The sequence below is a fragment of the Nelumbo lutea genome, chromosome 8 (assembly GCF_056320005.1).
Source record: "Nelumbo lutea isolate HS-2025 chromosome 8, American lotus-T2T, whole genome shotgun sequence".
Taxonomy (NCBI): domain Eukaryota; kingdom Viridiplantae; phylum Streptophyta; class Magnoliopsida; order Proteales; family Nelumbonaceae; genus Nelumbo; species Nelumbo lutea.
In genome coordinates this window covers 3,513,470-3,536,728 of record NC_142691.1, presented here as the reverse complement: position 1 = coordinate 3,536,728, position 23,259 = coordinate 3,513,470, and the positions used below count along the sequence as shown (strand labels likewise).

Below are 23,259 nucleotides of genomic sequence, written 5' to 3'. Positions count from 1 at the left end.
ACAAAGTTGAAGTTGAGTACATTGAAGTGGGTGGGTGGAGCCCTGGAGCCGAGCCTGCTGATTACAAGGAAAAAGGAAGCGCATGCATTTTGTCTCATCCTCCGTCCGGTCAGTGTCAAGTGTCAACTGTCATGCACCACCACCACACCTCACTTCACTGATTTCCTCCTCCTCCTCCTGCCTACCTCTCTGCTGCCTGTACCGCTTTACGTACATATATGCACACGGGTGATGGTGAAGTGAAGCTGATCCCCTGCAACCTACCTGCAAAACATTATTCTTCCGGTATCATACCCCTTCCGGCATCATATATATTACAACACCTAATCAACCGAAGTAACACTAATTTCCTACCTCATCCTTGTTGGTAACTACAGCTGAACGAACCCATATGATCATACCCAATGTAACGTTTGGAGAGACTTTTTTTGGCCGGGTTTCACAACCTTTTGATCAGTCAATTTAGGGCCCCACAGGAGTGGGTGCCCTCTCGAGCTTTAATCACTAGTACCCAAGGAAGGAAGGAGACTCGAGAGAGATCAGGGTGGGGAGGGGGTTAGGCAGCTTTTGGTAAAGACGTTGGAAGAGTAAAAGAGAAGAAAGAGATGGGTATATTAGTTGGCGATCCCGAGGAGTGAGAGGAGACCGGAGAACAGAGACCAATGAACCAAACGGTAACAGCTTTTCTTTTTTCCGTTTGCCTCTTAAAAGAGAAAGGGGGTGACACATGATTGTGTTTGATCGGAACAACCTTACTTTTTTTTTTCCTTTCTTGGCTGCTGGTTTAATTGGAATATGTGCTGTGCGCATTCAAAGGACCGGACTAAAGTTTAGTCGATCGATCTTCTTTTTCTTTTCTGGGATTGGTGGGAGGGGTGTTTGTTTAGCAATTCAAATAGTCTTTGCTCAGAATTGTGGTCCTATTGGTATCCAAGCGATCGATTCATGAATATGAAAGACTCTTTCGTTTCTTTTTTTTTTTTTTTTTGGAGGGTGGGCTGTTTTCTAACTTTGGATCATTGAGGCAACAAATCAAACAGGGAGCAAACGTGTTTAAAACGAGGAATCCAGCAATATTCAATCCTCAAATAATTCAACAACCAGGGCTAGCTAGCTGGCCCAACTTGAATGGCATGCATGCACTACCCACTATCTAGTGTTGCCTGAACTGGACCACTCCTCTATTGCTCCAGATTTTAAGACATTACTACTCTCTCAATATTATAGATTCCGATTTGCCACCTTCATGCTTCTAGTGTTTGCAGTTAGTCATTCAAGTATTAATAAGGGAAAATTTTATATTAGTATCCTGTATTTTGGGTCTACTGACATTTTGATTCTAGAACTTTAAAATGTGATGATTTAATATTCGAAATTTCAAAATGTGTCAATCTAGTATTTTGTCATTAATCGGTCATTAAGTGCTATTTAAAAAGACAAAAATACCATTTGAAATTCTTTATATCAACCATCTAAATATTGACAAAAAATGAACAATTTCAAATCCTTGCCTCTTATTTTCAAGAAATTTGGGATCACCATAAATGTTCACTAAGAGTAATCCCAATTTTTTTAAATAGAAAAGGCAAAGATTTGAGACTTCATTTTTTGTCAATGTTTAAATGATTGATAAAGAGAATTAGATGACATTCAAAGAGTATTTATGTCCTTTTAAATAACATTTAACCATTGATTAATGGATGGATTAATGAGATGTACTGGATTGACAGTTTAAATACTAAATTATCGTATTTTAAAATTAGAAGCCAAAGGGTATTAATCGACAATTTTCCCTATTAATAATAATAGTAGAGAAGCAGCAGAAACGATGAGAAGAATCAATCCAATTAAGTGCTGTAAATTAATGAGGGAGGACAATGGTGATAAAATCACGGTTCATCCACCCCACTACCACCACTACGGTGTTGGTAGTGTCGGGCTGGTGCGACACCTCTACTACTTATCCTTTTCGGGTGATCTGATCGAATCTGAAGAGTTATTTCAACGTTGACGCCAGAGGCCTCAGTGGGAAAGGAATATTCCCCTCGATCGGCTTCAGGACGTGTAATGGTGACTGGAGACTTGGTGAGCGGGGTCGGGCCGGTCGGGGGTTGCACACTCCACACTCCACATTGTATCTCACTTTTTTATCCTTGCTTGCTTTTTCTTTTCCCGTCCGGTTCCGGTTGGGTCCTCGGTCCTCTGGGCAAAGCTCCCCAGGCCTAGCCAACTTACCCTAGTTGGCCCTTGACATGTCTGTTCCAGCTCGGCCTACATTTGGACGGACTACCTGAGACACTTTTGGGATATAGAGACATGGCTAAATTTCAACATCACGAGACGTGCAAACTGTTCTGTGTAGAGTTGTAGAAGCACTACTTAGGACGGTTGCTAGGGCTGCTGGAAGGGGGGGGGGTGGTATGGGATTAATATATAGTAATCAGTCATAGCAAGACCAGCACCAAGTGAACTGTGTAGAGCTATCAGTTCAAAACTAATTAGATGGGGTTAATTTTGTGACATGGCAGTTCATTTGCTCTCATCAGAGTTTCGTTCTCGTTGCATGGTTTTCACCTTTCAGTGAACATAATGTCTTTGAGAGTAGCTTACTAGCTAGCTTATTGAGTTATTATGCAACTCCAGTGTTTCCCCAAATTCTCTTCTTTTTGACTGATTAGTTGAGTCTTCTTTGACTAGTAATGAATTATTTTTGTTTTTAAGATACTCATGATCATCAGTTGCTGTAGATGATGAAATCGGTGTAACTGGGTAGGGCATGAAATGTTGCGGGTGGATATATATGAGATAAAACCATGCATCCTCCATATCCTTATTCAGCCTACTTCATCGATCATGCCCTAGAGACGAGTAAATAAAAAGGGTTTGCATTGATGTTGATGGTCTAACTGAACGGTGCTTGGGTCGAGCTGAGCCTGAGAATGGCAAAGTTCAATGGTTGTTAGGTATAGTGAAAGCTTGACACTGTTATTTCTTTGTCATTGATCGTCCCTCTGTCATTTTCTATCTATTTTTTGAGTGTCTAAGGACAATGTTATGCTATGTTAGCCTTGTGTCATCTCCATGGACGACTTTTGGAACACTACCAGGCCCCATTGTGCTTGATGTTCATCCATATGTTAGTTATTAGATCACCATAAAATGACCAGATTCAACCCACGTACGTAGATGAGAATTGAGAATGACTGACTGTCTTCTGCTCAAGAATATTGACACTTCAGTCGACGCACGCTTCACATACTGTTGTTTTTTTTGGCGGATTCAGCTTTTTATGTTTGATGACTTAAAACGCACCCATCATACTTGAAGCAAGAACAAGCCGACCTCCTTGTTGTTGTGTTTTCACTAGTTTCATTGTCATGCTTTTATACCGTCTTGGGGTGTCATTGAAAGAGAAATTAGTGCTTCTGGTGCTGCAATCCAAGGCCCAATAATCTCCATGACTCCATCCATAGATCAGAAAAGCTTTTTTTTTTTTTTTTTTTTTTTTTTTTTTAATTATGACGAGCCCTTTCAGTCTTCAAAAGGGTTGCTTAGTTAGAGTTTTAGGGGATGCTAATTTGTTATCAGTGCCGTTTTTTCAAAAAACGCCTATCAAAAAATGGCATTGATTTCAAACATGGTCCTTAGAATTCAGTTAAGTACCTCCGGGCTCTATATATATTTCCTATTATTATCTGATGCCAATTAGGCGCAATTAATTGCCGCATTAGAAAAAAAGTGAAAATGTTGTTATCTCTTAAATTACTTTCACACAATCTAAGACATTTAATGTTGCTTAGAACGACTTAAAAACACTTTAGGCTCAGCTTTGAAAGAATACAAATGCAAATATATACAATACAAATACATACAAAATTAGGCTCAGTTTTAGGGCTGCAACTTGGGCCGGGGTGGCCCAAATCCAACCTGAAAAAGTCAGGTCGGATTGATGAGCGGGTTAAGATTAGGGTTGAAATTCTTGAACCTAACCTTAGTTCGGGTTGGGTTAGGGTTGATCCCTCGGGCAACCCGACCCCCTATAGTACTAGACTACTAGTCTATTAGTCTACAACTCTACTACATGTCATATATATAACATACATTGATTTGTTTAAATGCATGATAGTTGTATAGCCCCCTTTCTTTAAGTTATTCACAGGTACTTGACTACTTATCTTTTCTTTTTGTCTTGTGATTTTTATATGTGATCTATCTAATAGATTCAAATTATTTGCTTGATCTTATGAGTTGTTATTAGTGATTTTATTTCCATAATTTTTGTGTTTCATTATTGTTGATTTCATGAATTTATATTTTTGAGAAAAAATCTATCATAAGTCATAACTCATGATAAACAAATACTTATTTTCCTACTAGATTTTAAGGGGATGGGAAGGTTGGGTTGGGGCCAACTCAAGCCCAACCCAATCCGAAATTGACATCGGATTGGGTTGGGTAGGTTGGGTTGAAGGTTGGATTGGGTTAGGGTTAGGGTTAGGGGTTTAGAACATAGGATTGGACTAGGATTGGCCTCAACCCGACCTAACCCGGCCCGACTTACAGCCCTATTCAGCTTGGAAGAAGCACAAATGCAAATATATAGAGTGCAAATACTAATATGTAGAGTACACAAATACACTACCAAAGACCTTTGTATTTGTACTCCTTCCAAATTGAGCTTAAACCAAAAAACAACAAAGTGAGGGAGAGCAAGTAACGTGATGAACAACTCAGTACCAAAGACCTTTCCTAGTTGTCCTTGGAGGTTTACGTGACCTTAAGCTATAATACTAAAAATAAATTTATTATTAGAGTCAAGAAATGTAGCAGAATATAGTAATTTCTATGTTTTTCAAAACCTGACTGGATCGGACGGTCGGATTGGAAGTTTTCCCCAACATTGGATTTTTGTCAAAAAAACATTGATCTGGTCAACAAACCGCTGATCCAGACGATTGAACCATTCAAACTGTTCGACGGTTTTGACTCTTTTTTTTTTGTCAGAACGGCCATCTGTTTGGTTCTAATGGTCGGACCATTCGACTTGGGAACTGGACCCCTAACCAGTTTGTTGTCCAGATCAGTTTGTTGTCCGGACCATTCCACGCCAGTAATAAAATATATGGGGCCCGCACCTTTTACAGTGGGGCCCATGAATTTATTATTCACGTTGAATCAAATCATTGGTTCCACAGCCTGCTGAACAGCCAAGGCGTTCAGCTAATCTAAATTCAGTCTTTTAAAAGCGCCAAAGCGTTCAGCTAATCTAAATTCAGTCTTTTAAAAGCTACAACTTACTTGCATAAATGACAGAATGCGTAATTGAATCGACTGCCATGAAACGGAATTTACCTTAGCAAGGTAATCTGCCTACGAAATCAGTCATAGTTGTTCATTTGACTGTACACATCGAAGGGGTAGGGGTGCAATTTGGGTGGGTTGGTTCAGGTCTAGCCAATCTAGATCCCATCCTATAACCTAAATGTTAGACTGGGCCTGACCAACATAAAGTGGAAGCCCAAGTTGGCTAATCTAAGACCAGCCCAAGCTAAACCTAACATAATTTGGGATTGAGTTGTCGCTCTCAGTTGGGCTTGGGTGGGTTTAAAAAAATTTTATTCCTTCGGCTTTTGGGCTTTGTAATCTAATTTAGAACTAGAATAAAAACACAATATAATGCATTAGTTAAAAAAAAGGACAATTGTTATGTATCCTTTTCGATATTATCCACACTAGTTGAAGGACACGTGCAGGTAAATTATATATGTGTATAGTGTGTTTGTGTAATGATCTTTTTTCATGATTGAAGTTATAAAATCACCTTACCTCTCGTGAAAAACATAAAAGAAAGATTGAAAAATGGTACTACAGACTTCTCTCATCCATTGGCTACTGCTTAGCCTCTTCCATTTGGAACAAGGGCTTTACAAAGAATTCAGATTGGTGCTCCACAGGCGTCCCACATGCACATTCAGCGTGCATTGAGAACATCTTCCGTAGTTGTCATGAAGAGATGTTTCTAATACATGGCTGCGATGGGCTGTGGGACACCATGCCTATGCAAATTCCTTTACAAATACATCAACAACCATAAACCTATAATTAGTATCACTCTCAAATCTCACATTCTTTTCTTTCTCGGCCTCCTAATGCAACCCAATCTCGATTCTATTCATAATTTTTTTACTTCATCTTATAAGGGGGTTATGGTATGATAAGTGGGATTGTTGAAAGTTTTAAATTGTTGCAGGTTATAATAAAGCAAAAATTTATGAGATAAATTTCAGTGAAACCTTCCCTACTATTATTAGTATTTCACCAAAAAGACTTAACAATAAGTCATCCAGTTCAGCCACTTAATGAGTTATCAAACGTCCCCTGAACCAGAGCCTTTTTTTTTTTTTTTTTTAATTTTTGGTAATGAACAGAACTATATAAACACACAGGACAGAGAAGCAAAACAGCAGGAAAACAGAAACAGAACCACACAAAGAAAAACAAACTAACCTAGGAAAGAAGAAGAAAACTAAAAAACTACCACAAAAGAAAACTAAAACAGTCAAGGGGGTTTAAAGGATCGTCATCCTTTTCAGATATCACTCTAGAAGCTTCAGAGGGCAGCAAGGGAAGCATCCAGAGGGGAGGGGAAGACCAGAATTCTTCGAAAAGAGACTTTCCTCTGATGGCCAACTTATGAGCAGAACTAATTGAGGTACGATCAGTACAGATAACTCTGAACTTCACGTCTGAAATAGCATATAGATCATGTAGAGGATGCCAAACTTCAGGTTCACAGCCAAAAGATTTGTGGAAAATCACACTAAACTTCTCCATTTTGCAAATCATGTTGGTTAAATTCTGATCAAACAAATCCTGAAGTTTCTAACATCCCATGTTTTAGTTGATGTGTCAATTAAATCTTCTACCCACCTACCAGGTCCATTCTTAGGTCTCGGTCTCATTGGTTGAAAGTGTTGGATCCCTTGGATCCTGGGCTCATACCATATGTCAATTTCTTTTTCATTAGCTATGCTCCAGCAGTCCCCACCTCTTAAGACATCTCTTCCAGCTAAGAGACTCCTAAAACCCCAAGAACAATTCTAAGGAGTTTTAATACTCCAAAAAATTTTCCTTTAGAGGTACCTCCCTCTTAGGATTTTAACCCATAAGCCTTCTCTGTAGTACAGAACCTCCAAACGAGTTTTGCCAACAAGGCTAAATTGAACAGGTGAGGGTCTTTAAAGTCCAAACCGCCTATGGATTTACTTTTGCAAATATTTGCCCAGCTTACCCAATTTACCTTTTTTTTTTCTCCTTTGTTTCCCCCACATAAATTTCCTCTGTATCTTTGCAAGATGATTACAAACACTTAATGGGATCAGAAAGGAAGGCATGGCATAGGAGGAATTGCTGAAAGGACAACCTTTATCATAACCTCCTTCCTTCAGAAGATAAAAAAGATGTTTTCCACCATTTGGATTTGTTCTCCATTCTTTTACATAAACAATTAAAAATACTCTTTTTTTTATTTACCCAAAGAAGAAGGGAGACCCAAGTAAATGGATGGATTGTTAACTTTTTTAATTCCCAACAATCTTATTATAATTTTTTGAGAGGTTCACCTTCTGACCAGAGGCATTACAGTACTTCTGCGGAATCTCCAGAATCACACATCCCTTTGCAATGTTTGCACTTGAGAAGATGTAGGAATCATAAAAAAAAACAAGTGAGTAATGGCAGGGCAGAACTGATTAATTCTTATGAAAGAGATAGATCCTACAGAATGAGCATGATGGAGAGCTAAGGATAGAACCTCTGAAACAATTAAGAACAAGTATGGGGAGAGAGGGTCCCCTTGCCTTAGACCCATAGATGGATAAAATTTTTTATTGGGGCTTCCATTTACAAGCAACTGATAAGAGACAGAACTGATGCATATCATAACCCACTTAATGAAAACAGCCCTAAAACCCTTTTTCTCCATCACATTTTCAATGAAACTCCGTTCCACCCTGTCATGCCTTATTCATGTCTAGCTTAATAGCCATGAATTTTTGGCTTTTCCTAGAAGTCTTCATAAAATGGGTTAGCTCATGAGATATTTAAACATTATCAAAAATCATTCTTTGAGGGACAAAGGCATTTTGATTTTGACTAATAAAATTTGAAAGAATGGGTTTTAGCTTGTTCACTAAAATTTTGGCTATGGTTTTATACAATGTATTACACAGGCTAATGGGTCTAAATTGGCTAGCTGTTTCCGGTTTTTGCATTTTGGTATAAAGGTTATGAAAGTTCTGTTAACTTCATCATAAAGGAAACCCTCTTGGAAAAACTCTTTAACTGCTTTTTTAAAACTAGGACCAAGAGTACTCCAGTAATTTTGAAAGAAATAGTTCGGGAAACCACCAGGACCTGGGGCTTTGTGGGGATTCATCTGGAACAATGCTTCCTCAATCTCTTCATCATCTATTTCCTTTTGCAATCAGGAGTTATCTTCTTCACTGACTACCCTCTAAACGATATTTGGGATTTCATGATCTGCTCTTGGGTTAGAGGAGTTAAACAAATCTGCAAAATTGTTGATTTGGTCTTGACCTGAGACCCAATTTTCATTCTCATCTTTCAAAGTAATTATTTTATTCCTAGCTCTTCTTCTCAAAGTTGCATGATGAAAAAACTTGACGTTCTTATCTCCAAGCTTTAACCAATTCTGTCTTTAACTTTTGAGCCCCACAAAATATCTTCTCTCCTTAGTTCTTCATCCAATTCTTTCTCAAGCTTATGAATTCTTGATTGATTATAGGAACATCTTGGAGCATCTCTTTCAATGTTTAACTGTAATTGCATGTCTTTTATCCTATCCAGGAATTTGCAGAAAGCCTTCCTATTCCACCTCACCAGTTCAGACGGTAACGGTAAAAGTTTACATTTTCTGACCATTGAACCAGAACCTGAGGAACCTTCTTACGACCTAACTTGACTTCAGCTAAGCAGCTTGTCGTGGAGTTTGGTAGATACAGCATGATGGTTTGGTTGTAACAACTAACAAGTTTTTTTTTTTTGGGGGGGGGAGGGGGTGGGGGGGTGGGTCCAACTGTGTTATATAGGCGCCATGTGTCAACGATGACGGGAGGAATGCCCATTCAATCCAAACACCCGCCAATCAATTTCCCGGTTTATTCCCCAGCTGCGATACCGCGTAAGAACAACAGAAGCATACGATGAAAAGCTAAACAAAAGAAAAGTCAGATGATCGATTTCGAAAGCAAACCTCCGATTCCGAATGCGGTGAAGCATCGGAGAAAGGGGCTGTGGAAGAGCTTTGCTTGATACGATCGCAATTCGCAAACTAAAAGAAGAAGATGAGTTTCCTATTCGGCAACAAGAAGACCCCCGCTGGTATAAAGTTCTCGCATTGCTTATGCTTACATGCATACATGTGTTTTTTATTTCTACGTGGTTTTATTATTTGATTATTTTGCTCCAAACTTTAGTTCTGAATCCAAAAATTCCAGGATTTGTCTGGGTTTAGATCTCTCTAATTTTAGCTTATCTTGTTTTTTATATTAAGACGGTCCCGTTAAACTGAGTAGTACAGAGGATCGAACATCAATTTTCTTCGTAAAACAAAATTTTTAGTCATCACTTGGATTGAAAGGCAGAACACCAAAGACTTCGATAATTGCTCAATCACGCCCTGAAAATTTAGGGTTTCTAATGTTCTTTAATTGCATTCAGGCCGATCGCTTTTCCTTAGTTGTAGAAAAATGTGAACTAAAAGGGAAAAGAAATTATTTACTTTTCTTGTTTAGTTCAATATCAGTTTTTGCTTGTAAATACGGGATTCTTCTTTGCAAAATGTTCTTTTGGGTGGAATATTGTGTAATTATGGTAAGCATCGATGTTAATTCTGACATTTTTCAAATAAGGTTTCTGAGGCTAATCAGTAGTTGTGTTAAACCTAGTCAGGTTTTGCTTGAAAATTTAATATGGAAAATCATTATTTATTTGTACTAATAAAAACGTATATGTTTTCATTGCACTAGACAGTTATGAATTTTGATGCAGTATTTATATGAAATATGTGTGCATATTACATAATGCAGTATCGTATCATTGGATTTTAAATCATAATTTTCTATTAGGTTACACAATGTTTGAAATATCAATTGTCATTCATGGAAAAGCAAACAAATGACTTATGATTTTTTACTCTACTTTGCAAGGAGATGAATTATTATGAGAAACAAGGGCATGATTTTTACTCTAAGCTAATAAAAATGCATTGTAAAAATATAAACCAACCACCAAACGCTTGACCATCTTATAGGGCCACATGGGTATTTTCTTATTCAACTATCCAGATTCCCAAGAAAATAAAGACTTTTACTTTAAATGGTTAGCCTAGAAACCCTGTTGTTCTGGTTTCTCTTCCTGCCTAGTCACCCCCAGAACTTCACCTAGATGAGCCACTTTTAACAATGGTTATTTTGTGCAGAGCTCCTGCGGGAAAATAAGCGGATGCTAGACAAATCTATTAGAGAAATAGAAAGGGAGAGACAAGGTCTGCAAGCACAAGAGAAGAAGCTTATTGCGGAGATAAAGAAAAGTGCCAAGCAAGGGCAGATGGTATATTATTCTTTTCATACCATTGTTTTTCATGAATTGTTCATGGTTTAGTGGTTCAGTTAATCTTTATAGGAGTTTTAACATGGATCTAAGCTGTGTATGGTTTGGCAAAACAGTGTTAACTATTTGTTGTTATATTCATTGTTAACTTTTGTGTGGCATTCTATGAACAACTGGTTACAATAATACATTAGGTTTCTTGGGTTCAGCGTGCCTAACACTTTGTATTTGTCTGAGAATTGATTAGTGCATCTAAGTTGCATGGTTGACAGGCATGTGATCTTTCAAATAAGTCTCAGCTCTCCAATGGCAAAAGACAGCTTACATATGATCTCTAAGCTACTATAGCTTATTTTAATCCAATATACCTTACTATGACTAAATGTGGTTCATTGTTGGTACTGACATGTTATTTGACAAGACTTGAAAATACAATAGTAGGAATATGTGTATTCATGGGAACCTATGTGTAGCTCCCATCCAATAGGTGGCAAAATGAGGGAAAGTGGAATAAGGTGATTTGATTGTGTGGACCAAGGAAGGTAACAAGGATTGATTCAGTGCACATTGAAGCTTTTGAATGAGCTAAATGAAGGTTGAAAAGGGTGCATGCTTAGGTAAATAGAAAGATCTAAGGGTTCACAATTTGACAGAGGATATAATACTTCCATAGAATGAAATTGTTAGTCATGGTTGGCATATCTGATTTATGCTTGCTACTTATATAAATTAGAGCTCATCTTGGAAGTGGATAATATTTCAATAGCTGGTCAAATAAGGAAAGCATAGGAAACAATTTTTCTATATGCAAAAACAAAGATATGACAGAAGCAACGAAGATGATCTTGTGTAATAAAAAAAGCTTTAAAAGGAATGGAGATGTCATGCTTAGCTCAAAGAAAACTGTAGTCTGCTTGATAACACTAGTGTTCATAGTGTTCAAAAAATTGGGGTGTTTAGTGATCCAGGAACAGGGTATGTGGTTCCAAAACTACAAGATGAGATTCACAAATGCATAAAAGGTGTCTTGTGTTTCAAAACCAGATTAAACAAAAAGCTAACCATGTCCCAGACATCCTCTTAATTGTTTTGGAAATGGTCATGGAGGTTATGCATTGAAAGTAAAGTTTCTTGCATTCAGTCATCAAGACCAGATGCGGAATTCACAGTTATGGTTAGAGCTTGATTCTACTAGCCATGTAATCCTTAAATGCCCTTGGAAATATATTAATGTCATTGGCCCTCTTTTTGAGAGGAAGAGAAGATACTAGGACCCATTCGGCCCAGTCTCTTTACAGGTAAGTATATATGGGTAGCACAACTAATGACCAAATGGGAGAAGCTTGATGATCATCTGAACCAAATGTTGTGCTGATTGTCTTTTCTTTCTCAGGGAGCCGTGAGGATAATGGCAAAAGATCTCATTAGAACACGGCATCAGATCGAGAAGTTCTACAAGCTTAAATCGCAACTTCAAGGTGTTGCTCTTAGAATTCAGGTACATTTTGTAGTTATTGTTTTTTCTGTTGCATGTATGCCTTGAAATACCCTCTTGGTGTTTCTCAACTTTCTTCACCACTCAGATTGCTACTTCTTGCTTGTTTATATTTTTATCTTTTGAATTATATTGGACTTGGAGGTGGAATATGGTATGCAATGTAATTTTTTGTGGCTAGCTGATTGTTATTGGCTGTTCTATATGTTTTATCCTCCTATGATGTTTTCTGGAGAATAAACAGCAATGCCGGAAAAATAAAGAAGGGCCATTACCCAATTTTAGTCATGGCCATCCAGGGTCTTGGGAAAGGCGGACGGGATGCAGATCTAACCTTCGTCATTTTATTGCACAATGTAGCCATCCCATACTCAAGCATGAGTTTGTAAACTTGTCAGCATGAGATTTGAGCATTATACCAAGCAATGGTGAATTTAACAGTAGAAGAAATGGGGAAGACATAATTTGGAGATTTTTTTGGAAGCATGGAAGGTCCAGAACAAGTTTGAATTCTTTTGTTATGATTACTGAATAGATTGAATGAGGTAAAAGAAATTGTTCACTTGTACTATAAATATGCATCTCAATGCTTTCTTTACTTCCCATTCAGGTGCACAGGGTTATATTTTCTGTTCTGGGTCTTTACATGATTTTGATGAGACTCGTTCTGTGATCATTTCCTTTCAATTTATTGAGCAAATTTGTGGGGTTTTGTCAACTTTTTTCTATGTTTCTGGAGTTTTGGATAGGATACACTATTTCTGAACTAGCTTTGGTAATTTTCTTTTCTATTTTTAACAACTGAAAAAAAGGTTTAATAAATATAGAGGCACCTGCTTATGTCTAGAGAAATTTCTAATCAATAAGCATAAGTTCTTATGCAAAGAAGTGCAATGACCAGCTTAGTTAATGCAGAATTAATCACATTGGGGGCTTCTAGATATTTAGTTGCTTTTACCATAGAATCAGTTAATACTCTCTTGGCCATGAAGTTGTACAGAGTCCACATGTTGAAGAAAGTTTCTGTGAACTAATCCTGTCAAGCTGAAAGCTGTGGTAAAAAATTTTCAGACGTTGAAATCAACACAAGCAATGGGGGAGGCCATGAAAGGTGTTACAAAGGCAATGGGACAGATGAATAGACAGATGAACTTGCCATCATTGCAGAAGATAATGCAAGAATTTGAGAGGCAGAATGAGAAAATGGAGATGGTCACAGAGGTTATGGGAGATGCAATTGATGATGCTTTGGAAGGGGATGAAGAAGAGGAAGAAACAGAGGAGCTTGTGAACCAGGTGCTTGATGAGATAGGTATTGACGCCAATTCAGAGGTATGTCTTTTCACTTTATGTATGTAGGTATTCCTTTATATACGGCTGTATCTGTGTGACGATAACAATGAGATGTTCGTTTAATGTGCAGTTACTGAATGCACCCTCAGCAACAGTCACTGCACCAGCTGCACAGAGCAAGGTTGCACAAGCTGAATCAACGGGTAACGAGGATGGTGGGATAGACAATGAGCTACAGGCAAGGTTAGACAATTTAAGGAGAATGTAAGTCTTGTTCTCATGAAATAAACAGGAGTTGACGATGAAATGGAAATATAGAATATAGTTTGTAATATTTGTGAAATTATGCCTGAATTCACTAAAATCTAGGTTGGGAAGAATGAAGACTTCAATGAAATTACATATGCTAGAGATTTTGGCATTCGATAGTTCGGATTCCAGAAGAAAGTCATGCCCTTTTCCCTCTTGCCACTTTTTTGTCTTTTCACCGTGCATAGACACAAGTACAAATTGACATGTTTTTCTGTTTATTTAATTATTCATAGAACAACAAAGGTAAACAGAAGAGAAGATGTAAAGATTGTGTATTAAACTGGAAAGAGTTCATGATTATTTCCACTCAGCATTTTATAATCTGGGTATATTGTTAATTGCAGTGTTTTAAAAGCATAAGGCGCTAAAAAGGCATAGCCGCATAGGGGTCAATTTGTGCCTGGCCTTTTTGAAATATTAATAAATGTTTTGAAAAACCTATTATCTAAAATTAAAATACATAACATATAAAGCATTTTCAAATGTGAATTCAGATATAAAATCAAACATATAAAACATTTTCAAGCATGTAAAACCTACAATCTCTTTTTTTCCTCAATTGCATTAAATAATGTAGCTGTGATATAAAACATATTATATTTATGATTCTGAGTCACCTTTGTGCTATGCCCCTTGAAGCAAGTTCGCACAAGTTCATGTTAGGGTCTCAAATTCTTAGTTCTCACATAAAAAAAAATAATGATTTTATAATTTTAATTACTTTTTAAGAAGATATTTTAGTAGGATGAACAAATGAATAACATTAAGACCTTAACATGGACTTGTTTGGACTTGCCTCGGGGCATGGCTTTTAAACAACCAACCATTAGGGTAAAAAAAAGTACAGAATTTTAAAAAGGTGCATGCTTGGGCTGAAGTGTAAAATGCATCAGTCATGCACTTTTTTGAAAGGGTTGTGCCTAGGACCTAGGCGAGGCACCTACCCTAAAATGTGCCTTGCCTATGCACCTAGGTGTGCCTCAAACATGCCTTTTTAAATGATTGGTTAATTGATAGACCACTAGATCACTAACTGGCCTAATGTGACAAAGCTAGGAGTAGATCCAAATCCAAGGGGCAGGTGCACATCCATGGCAATGGAATGGTTTTAGTATGGTTAGAGGCAAATGATCTTAGGGCCTGTTTGGTTTACAGGAATAGGGATCTAGAATCAGAATCAGAATGGTCCATTCCTACCATTTGGTTGGGTGGAATCAAAATCTTATTCCCAGTGGAAGGGCATTTTTTCTATTTGAGGAAATGGCTATTGCCTCCCCTTCCCTTGAAAATGAGAATCTATTCTAATGGAATCCGATTCCAATTCCCATCTAAACCAAACAAGATGGAGGAATAGACTATTCTAATTCTGATTCAAAGGGATTTCAATTCAAATTCTGACTGAAAACCAAACAGGCTCTTAATGCTTTTCAATGCCACAACCACAAGCATTATATATGTGTGTGTGTGCACTCATTTATTGTAGTTGACACAGGAGACCAACCTAGCATCGCTAGGACAAAGTTAACCTCGTCATATGGTTACTTCATACAGAATTTTTTAAAATATAGTTCACAAATCAACTTTGTAGTCAAACTATGAGCATAAAGAGATTCTAAAACAGAAAATCTACCTCTTTTACTTGTTCTAATCATGGTGAATTGGTGATAAGTATATCATATCTTACCATATCTGTGGATTTTAGAAAGTAATGGCTTATGAGGCTAATGCACCTTTAAAAGTTAGAAACACCGCAAATAAAAGCAGAAACAAAATTATTTATTAAAAAATTCCATTTTACTTGATTCACTTTGGCTGTTTCGAAGTTTTGGTATCCTCTAGGCATGACATCTTAACTAATTCAGGTCCTTATTTATCTTTTTCAACTAAAAAGTGATGTATAAGTACAATTTTACCCACACTCCACATCAGATGTCTTTGTAACAGGATCTCAAAACAGTGCAGGCAAAACAGCCAAATTAAGTTTTTCCAAGGGTCAAAGTTGAGTTTGTACTTTGTAGCTAATATACCATGTAAAGGTTGCGTGTTAGGCAAGGTAGGCTTGGCCCAAGTCACATGGTGACAACCTACATGAAGATAGACCAAATGCAAGGTCCATCAGATATTTTATTTAATTTAGGGTAAATTTTTTAAATTATTCTTATGATTTAGTTAATTTATTAAGTGTATATTTACTATTTGAAAATTGATTAACACTATACTATACGTTAATAAAAAGACTATTTTACTTTCTATTCTTTTTCAAAATTTCAAAATAAAGAAACACTGAACTCAGTGATTTCAGCACTTGCATCCCTGTCATTTTTGCACCCACTGATACCTACAATGTTACCGGCATCAATTATGAAACAAAGACCCTCTCCTTGATCACGCCGACGTACTTACCGGCAATGCAATATGTCCAAAGGCAAAACATAATTTCACCCTCACCAGCGCACCTCAATTACGCTCTAGTGTCTCCACTAAAAACCTGACGTTTTTCTTTGATTGCTCTACCGACTTTTTTCTTCATCTCAGTACTGACTACCCTTCAGTTCTACTCTCAACTAAATACATGAATTTATCCTGCCTTGCATCCGGCGGTAACCAGTCCTTGGTTTTCGAGTCAGACAAGATTTCGGAGAGGCTTGATTGGCATAGGGACTGCGCGCCAAAAGTGGTTACCACGGTTATGGAGGAAGCGATTACGAATGTTTTCAGTATGACGGATGGGTTTGTCAGGGCCTTGCGAAGGGGGTTTGAGTTAGATTGGGGAGACATTGGAGATTGCGTTGCGTGTGAGGAATCTGGTGGCTATTGTGCTTACTCTTCCAATTCTACAACGGACCTCTTCTGCTTTTGTGAGGATGGAAGGCGCAGCGGGAAACGTTGCTCCGGTATGTTCTCTCTCTCTACTTTCTTCTAACTTTTTCGAGAGAATTTTTACGACTGTTACAACTACTATATCGTTCAAATGGTAACTTGGTAAGTAGTCCACATAAAATTTAGAGTAGGAAAATTTACATAAGCGACGAAGTTGAAGTTGGAGCTCTTCCATCATCTGGCCGGCCGAGTCTACTGGACATAACCAGAGACTCGGAACACCACGACCACAACCGCTGGAACAAACGGCGGGTTTCTTCTCTTCTGTCGCAGAGGAGGCTTCGTCGGTTTCGCTGTTAATGTATGGAAATATCGTTGGTAGTCGGACGAGTTCATTTGAAGGCTGGCTTCGTCAGCCCCTGTGAAGACTGGCAGCTGCACACAGCGGAGAATCAGCGCCACCCCCCTCTCGCTCCGGCGGCGGCAATGAGCCCTCTTCCAACGAAAACGGAGGGGCGGAGGGGAGAGAGAGACGAGAGGTTGAGAATGGAGAGAGAGACCAAAAAGAGAGGCGAAGGGGGAGGTATTAGAAGAGAGAGAGTGGGGGCTCAGGTACGAGGGCAATATTGGGTTTAAAAAAATGTATCGGTCATGTAGGGTCATATGTGGATAGATTGTGACAGAGAAGATGTTAACAAGAATGGTATAGTTAGTCAATTGTCATTCAAATAATAAAGGTACACTTAATCAATTAATTAAGTAGTTTAAGAAATTTACCCTTTAATTTATTGCCATTGTTACCGTTTGTTTTTGTTGGTAATGTGTAATCTTATCTGTGTGGAATTGGGATCTGTTCCACATATAGCACGTTTTACACCCATCTCAATAATAAATATAAATAAGGGAGATGTTCCCCATGAGGATATGCTGTGAGGTCAATGTAAGGCATGCTTTGTAAGGAGCAAATCCAGTCTCATCTGTGTGCATGATGATTGCATTTGCATTGTAGGCTCGTTTAATCAACTATATACAAGTTGTATATTCATCCACCTACCACCTATTTGAGAATATATAACTACTGCTTCCATCCAAAAATAATATCCATATAATTAAGGGTTGGAATCAGAATTGGAGTCAGAATGGAAAAATCCTTTGGATTTATTCCTCTTATTTGTTTGATTCATACAAAAATCTGAATGAGAATGGGAATTGATTTGAATGAGATGTCATTCTCAAGGAGGGGGATAGAATGACCATTGTAACAAATGGAGGAATGACATTCCACCATAAATGAGAATGTGATTCTAATTCTAGAGCAAGGGTTAACTGAAACCAATGATAATGTTTCATGTCAATAATAAAATACATCAAACCAACATTTTAATTGATTACTGGCGTGGAATATTATCCTTGATTCCATAGCCAGCTGAACAGAGCAGCCATCCCATTCAGCTAATCTGAATTTCCAATTCTGCCCGACAAAATAATTGGAGACTCTAAGCCCCTGTTACTGCGAAACAAACATGCCCTAAATGTGATCCGATCAGCTGGTAAGTAAAACTTGAGAATTGGCGACTTGTCTCTTATCACAGACTGCGAACAAAGGTAAATTTCTTTTAGGCCAAACAGCCACAGACTGCAAACAAAGGTAAATCACCAGCCTTTTCGTTTTTGGATATTCGATCATACAAAATTATACACACAGACGCACAGAGAAAAGAAAATAGATTTTATCTGAAGAATAGCTATCCTCGTCTGGACACTGCCGTATAAATTCTTCACTACTCCGTTAAGGACCCAGAAGCACCGTAGATAAGTATATAACAAGATGGACAAGAGAAAAGACAACTCGACGGTAAAACTGTGCTGCCGGAGTTCGACAATTAAACCTTGTCGGAAAGAAGTCCTCCTGGCTCCTGCTCTGTCCTCTGTCAATACTGATCAATAGCGGGGCAGTTGGAGTGCGGCACGACAAAGTGGGCAATTGGAGTGAGAGTATAGCCACATGTCTATGCATGGAGCATGGAACAAATGCTTACAGAACGGCAACTGCCGAACATCTTCGCCATCTTCGAAAACTGACAAGCACACTGAGCATTCGATATCCCCAGCTGCTTCGTCCCCTTTTCGGTACTTGAAACTGGAAATTAAGCCAGAAGTGTAGCGGCGGGGGTTTCTCAGACTCAGGCTTGTGTCTTCTGGTGATGGGTTCTGATCATGCCATCTCCAGAAACGGAGTTGTGAACAACATCCAACAATGAATAGGTTGTATGCTACTAGCACGATGGCAGCCGATCCAATGACCACCACGCTGTAGTAGAAAGGAGATAAATTGGTTTTCTGATAAGGTATGGGAGGGGAGGGAGCGGCCATGGAAGGGCTTAGAGCAGCTTCCATATTCCAAGGCCTGAAAATAAATTAACGGAGATCACAGATTCACAGAGGCGTTTAATTAAGATCAATGTAATAATAAAAACCTTCAAATAATTATATAATTGTTTTATCGTCATGGGTTTGGCTCTTATGGAGCCGTTTAATGAGTAATGAATAGATTAAAATCTAAAAATACTACTAAGGACAAGGCCCCGTACGTTTTCATAGACAGCCATGAGAGTGAAGTATGAAAGTTGAAAACTCTCTCTCTCTCTCTCTCTCTCTCTCTCTCTCTCAGAATGAACCATGGTTTTGTTTGAATAATGGACCTAATTTACGAATAAAAACCTAGCCAGAGCTGCATTGCTGCGTCTTCTCGAGGACTGCGTATTCTTGCCGGATGGTCAACACCTTAACCTGATCCGATTATTATAACCATCTGATAGAAGCCTGTGGGTTCCACTTATTCTTGTTCCTGACTCCATTCGTTCTGAAATTATCAAACTTTATGACCACCCGCTCCTTTCTCTCTGCCTCAACGCGCCACCCTTTCAATAGCGAAGCCGTTATTGGGTTCTGCATTCAAGTCGGTAAAACTCTCAAACAACTCAAGCAGGCTCACGCTTACTTACTCAGAACCCAATCCCATCAACATCATCGACTCCTGATTCATCTCACCACGCGGGTCCTCCAGTTTCCCGGCAATAATCTCCGATACGCCTCTCAATTATTCGATCGAATCCCCCACTGTGAAAACCAGTTCCTTTGGACGTCCATCATCCGTTCTCATGCCCTCCATGCTCAATTTAACCAATCCGTCTCCCTCTACGCTAGGATGCACCGGATGGACATCCCGCCCACTGTATTCACCTTCTCCTCGGTGCTCAGCGCTTGCGCACGCATTCAGGCAATTCAAGAAGGCAAACAGGCACACACTCGAATTGTCGAGTCCGGCCATTTCGGTAATAAAATTGTGCAGACTGCTCTTCTCGATATGTATGCAAAATGCGGGGCTGCAGAAGATGCAAGACGTGTTTTCGATCAAATGGCCGATAGAGATGTCGTCGCTTGGACGGCCATGATTGCCGGGTACTCCAAGACCGATAGGATGGACGATGCGCGTCATCTATTCGATGTCATGTTGGAACGCAACGTCGTTTCTTGGACAGCCATGGTGGCAGGGTATGCAAATGCAGGCAATGTCGAAGCTGCGAAAGAACTGTTTGATCAAATGCCAGAAAGGAACTCGGTGACATGGACAGCCATGATTGCTGGTTATGGAAAACGCGGGGACGTGACTGAAGCCAAGCAAGTATTTGATGAGATACCGGTACGCGATTCGGCGTGTTGGGCTGCGATGATTGCGTGTTACGCACAAAATGGGTATTCTACTGAAGCAATTGAGATGTATAAGAAGATGAGAGAAGCAAATGTAAAGGTGAGCGAGGTTGCCATGGTTGGAGTAATATCTGCTTGCACACAACTTGGTGATCCAGATACGGCAAATACAGTGGCCGAACACATGGAAGAAGGTGTCTGTGGTAAGTTCTGTTATTATTTGTACCATTATTTTTCTTTTGGGCTAAGGGAGATCGGAGAGTGAGCCGGTAAGGTACTTCATGCAAGGCGACTGTCAAGGCTTTGAAGTTCGAACCCACTAACGTGTAACGAGGAGTTGAATATCCATGGGCCAAAATTGAGTTAAGCCAGTTGGATGATCATGAATTCATGATTCATGACCATCCTGTCTTATATACCACCTCCAGGCTTACTCGACGTAATTTTCCAAATAGAATGATGCAACAGGTGAAAATGTTCAATTTGCATTTTTTATTCTTTTTCCTTGTTCATCATTCAGAATTGCTGACATTTTTATGGTGCCAAAATCATCTCAGATAGGACGCTGGTTGTATCCAATGCGTTAATCCACATGCATGCAAAATGCGGGAACATCGATCGAGCTTGGAAAGAATTCAACAGAATGGTGAAGAGAGACGTTATCTCTTACAGTGCATTGATCGCTGCCCTCGCTGATCATGGAATGGCCCACGAAGCTCTAGAACTCTTCTCGAGGATGCAGAAAGAAGGACTAAAACCCAACCAGGTGACGTTCGTCGGTGTGTTGAATGCTTGCAGCCATGCAGGACTAGTGGAGGAAGGGTGCAAGTACTTCGATTTGATGACTAGGACGTGTAATATCGTCCCATTGACGGAGCACTACGCTTGCATGGTTGACATTCTGGGACGAGCTGGGCGGCTCGAACAGGCGTACAGGCTTATCTTGGACAATGGGGCTACACCAGATGCCGGAACTTGGGGTGCTCTATTGGGAGCTTGTAGAGTTCATGGCAATGTCGAACTGGGTGAGATTGCGGCAGCGCATCTGTTTGAACTTGAACCTGAGAATACTGGAAATTACGTGCTCATGGCCAATATTTATGCATCGGTGAATAGATGGGATGATGCAGCAAGGATGAGGAAATTGATGAGAGAAAGAGGAATTAAAAAGTCTCCAGGGTTTAGCTGGATATCCAGGTGAAGCAGTAGTCAATTTTTTTTTGGTGAATAAGCAGTAGTCAATTCACACAAATGCATGGGAGTGCAAATCAGAAGAGTGTGAACTCCCCGTACACTTTTTCTTCAAATAAAACTAAGTAAATTTCAAAAAAAAAAAAATCGAATTTGCATTCAATTTATTTGCACCACCCATATTTTTCATCATCACCTAAGCTTAGCTTGGGGTAGGTAGTAGGCTATATGAATCTTGTTTCACTTTTCTGTTATGTTTTATGTCAGATAATGAAAAAGATAATTTAGGATCCATAACCATGTGCTTGGCATAAATTTTGTGAGCTGTCAATCCGATACAACCCTCTTTTATCTGAAATTCTGAACTTGGGACCGACAGTGTAATTTTACACTCCCTTACTTTTGCACTAATGTAATTGAAGCATTTACACTTTGTACACTGTGATCCGCTGAAGCGTCAATACATTGAGTCTGGATCTTCTGCCCATGAGAATTCTGTTCACGTTTATGGGAACTACACATGGAGAACATTCCATCCTCTGCATATACAGGGGGAGATGTTCCCAATTCATAGAGGGTAGTGTATTGTGGATAGACGTAGGCAGAATTCTCATAAACAGGTGATCTGGATTGCAATGGTAATACAATAAACTTCTTTGTTCTATAATAGGATGAATTCAGATCCCCTCAAACGGCCCATAGTAGGGAATCCCCTGGGCGAGGTAATTTCTTGGCCATAAAATTTAAAGAACGAACGAGGTTGGATTAGAAACTTGGGAATGGGATGACGCCGCATGCAGCGCCATATCTGGTCAAGTGGTCTGGTTGCTTCAGACCGTGGTCGTGGACTGTACAAACTCTAAATTTCAACCAATCCGATCAACTTACGGGCATATCCATCTAAATAGCAGGTTGCCCATATAAGCCATATCATGTTTTCCAATTTCCATCCGTTCGTCAGACTCTTAAATGAATGGTTGAAATGGTTCTGGTTGCGGTATAATTGTGATTACTTTCGGCTGTCTTTGGAAGTGATGTAAATACAAAATTCTATCAGTGAAAATAAAAAACGCTCAAATGTATCAGAGTAAAAACAAACCGGCCGAATGCATGTTTTATACTCTTGTGCGTTTGGCAAAACGGTATAAAACCATCGGCATACAAGTATATCTGGCAAGCGTCCATAGACATCGTCTCTACACTGAACAAGTCTCATCCTGTCCTCCTCTACTCACGCTCTATCCTCTCCATGCTCTTCCTGGGCCACCTCGGTGATATACAACTTGCTGCTGGCTCCCTTGCCATAGCCTTCGCCAATATCACCGTTTACTCTGTCCTTTCCAGTCTAGCACTAGGCATGGAACCTCTATGTGTGCAAGCATTTGGAGCTCAGCATCCCAAGCTTCTGGCCCTTACCCTTCATCGCTCCGTAATTTTTCTACTCTTCTCCTCAATTCCCATCTCTCTTCTCTGGCTCAGCATGTCCAAGTTGCTTCTTTGTTTACACCAGGATCCTGAAATCACAATTCTCGCTCAGATCTATCTTCTATTCTCTTCCGGACCTCCTCACCAATTCCTTCCTGCATCCAGTCCGCATTTATCTCCGGGCGCAGGGATTAACCCACCCACTCACCTTAGTGTCATTGGCCAGGGTGATATTCCTCGTACCCAGGCTTCCTCTTGGTGTATCACCTCCAATTAGGGGTAGCCGGCATCGCCATCACTTTGGCAGCTTTGAACTTGTTCGCACTGCTGTTCTGGTTGGGTACGTGTGGGCTACAGGGTTACACCTGCCAACGTGGATA

The 23,259-nt window shown here is 39.3% G+C and overlaps 3 protein-coding genes and 1 long non-coding RNA gene across 4 annotated transcripts; 3 read left to right on the top strand and 1 right to left on the bottom strand.

Moving 5' to 3' along the window:
• The first annotated feature begins 6,471 nt into the window (after positions 1-6,471).
• Positions 6,472-9,074, top strand: LOC148842233 (uncharacterized). The gene is made up of 3 exons (XR_016103152.1): positions 6,472-6,712; positions 7,645-7,726; positions 8,869-9,074. It is a non-coding gene; the product is annotated as an uncharacterized LOC148842233 (long non-coding RNA).
• Positions 9,075-9,076: 2 nt separating this feature from the next.
• On the top strand, positions 9,077-13,867 carry LOC148842232 (vacuolar protein sorting-associated protein 2 homolog 1-like). Its single transcript, XM_088957217.1, has 5 exons — positions 9,077-9,402; positions 10,502-10,632; positions 12,026-12,130; positions 13,199-13,459; positions 13,551-13,867. The coding sequence occupies exons 1-5, from the start codon at positions 9,366-9,368 to the stop codon at positions 13,686-13,688; spliced, it is 672 nt and encodes a 223-aa protein (XP_088813343.1). The 5' UTR covers positions 9,077-9,365; the 3' UTR covers positions 13,689-13,867.
• Positions 13,868-17,891: 4,024 nt separating this feature from the next.
• LOC148842230 (putative pentatricopeptide repeat-containing protein At5g37570) lies at positions 17,892-21,769 on the top strand. Its single transcript, XM_088957214.1, has 2 exons — positions 17,892-20,466; positions 20,821-21,769. Exons 1-2 carry the CDS (start codon positions 19,434-19,436, stop codon positions 21,462-21,464), a joined length of 1,677 nt encoding a protein of 558 aa, XP_088813340.1. The 5' UTR covers positions 17,892-19,433; the 3' UTR covers positions 21,465-21,769.
• Positions 18,494-19,410, bottom strand: LOC148842231 (RING-H2 finger protein ATL39-like). The gene is made up of 2 exons (XM_088957810.1): positions 19,343-19,410; positions 18,494-18,959 (listed from the first exon to the last, which is right to left on the bottom strand). The coding sequence occupies exons 1-2, from the start codon at positions 19,408-19,410 to the stop codon at positions 18,494-18,496; spliced, it is 534 nt and encodes a 177-aa protein (XP_088813936.1).
• Positions 21,770-23,259: the final 1,490 nt, after the last annotated feature.

Bases quoted from the DNA above. Each gene is read 5' to 3' on its own strand.
- LOC148842230 (XM_088957214.1), top strand. From the start codon at position 19,434: ATGACCACCCGCTCCTTTCTCTCTGCCTCAACGCGCCACCCTTTCAAT. The intron at 20,467-20,820 runs GTAAGTTCTGTT...AAATCATCTCAG, and splicing joins CATGGAAGAAGGTGTCTGTG to ATAGGACGCTGGTTGTATCC.
- LOC148842231 (XM_088957810.1), bottom strand. From the start codon at position 19,410: ATGGAGTCAGGAACAAGAATAAGTGGAACCCACAGGCTTCTATCAGAT. The intron at 18,960-19,342 runs GTTAAGGTGTTG...ATTTATTTTCAG, and splicing joins GGTTATAATAATCGGATCAG to GCCTTGGAATATGGAAGCTG.
- LOC148842232 (XM_088957217.1), top strand. From the start codon at position 9,366: ATGAGTTTCCTATTCGGCAACAAGAAGACCCCCGCTG. The intron at 10,633-12,025 runs GTATATTATTCT...TTTCTTTCTCAG, and splicing joins GTGCCAAGCAAGGGCAGATG to GGAGCCGTGAGGATAATGGC. The intron at 12,131-13,198 runs GTACATTTTGTA...AAAAATTTTCAG, and splicing joins GTGTTGCTCTTAGAATTCAG to ACGTTGAAATCAACACAAGC.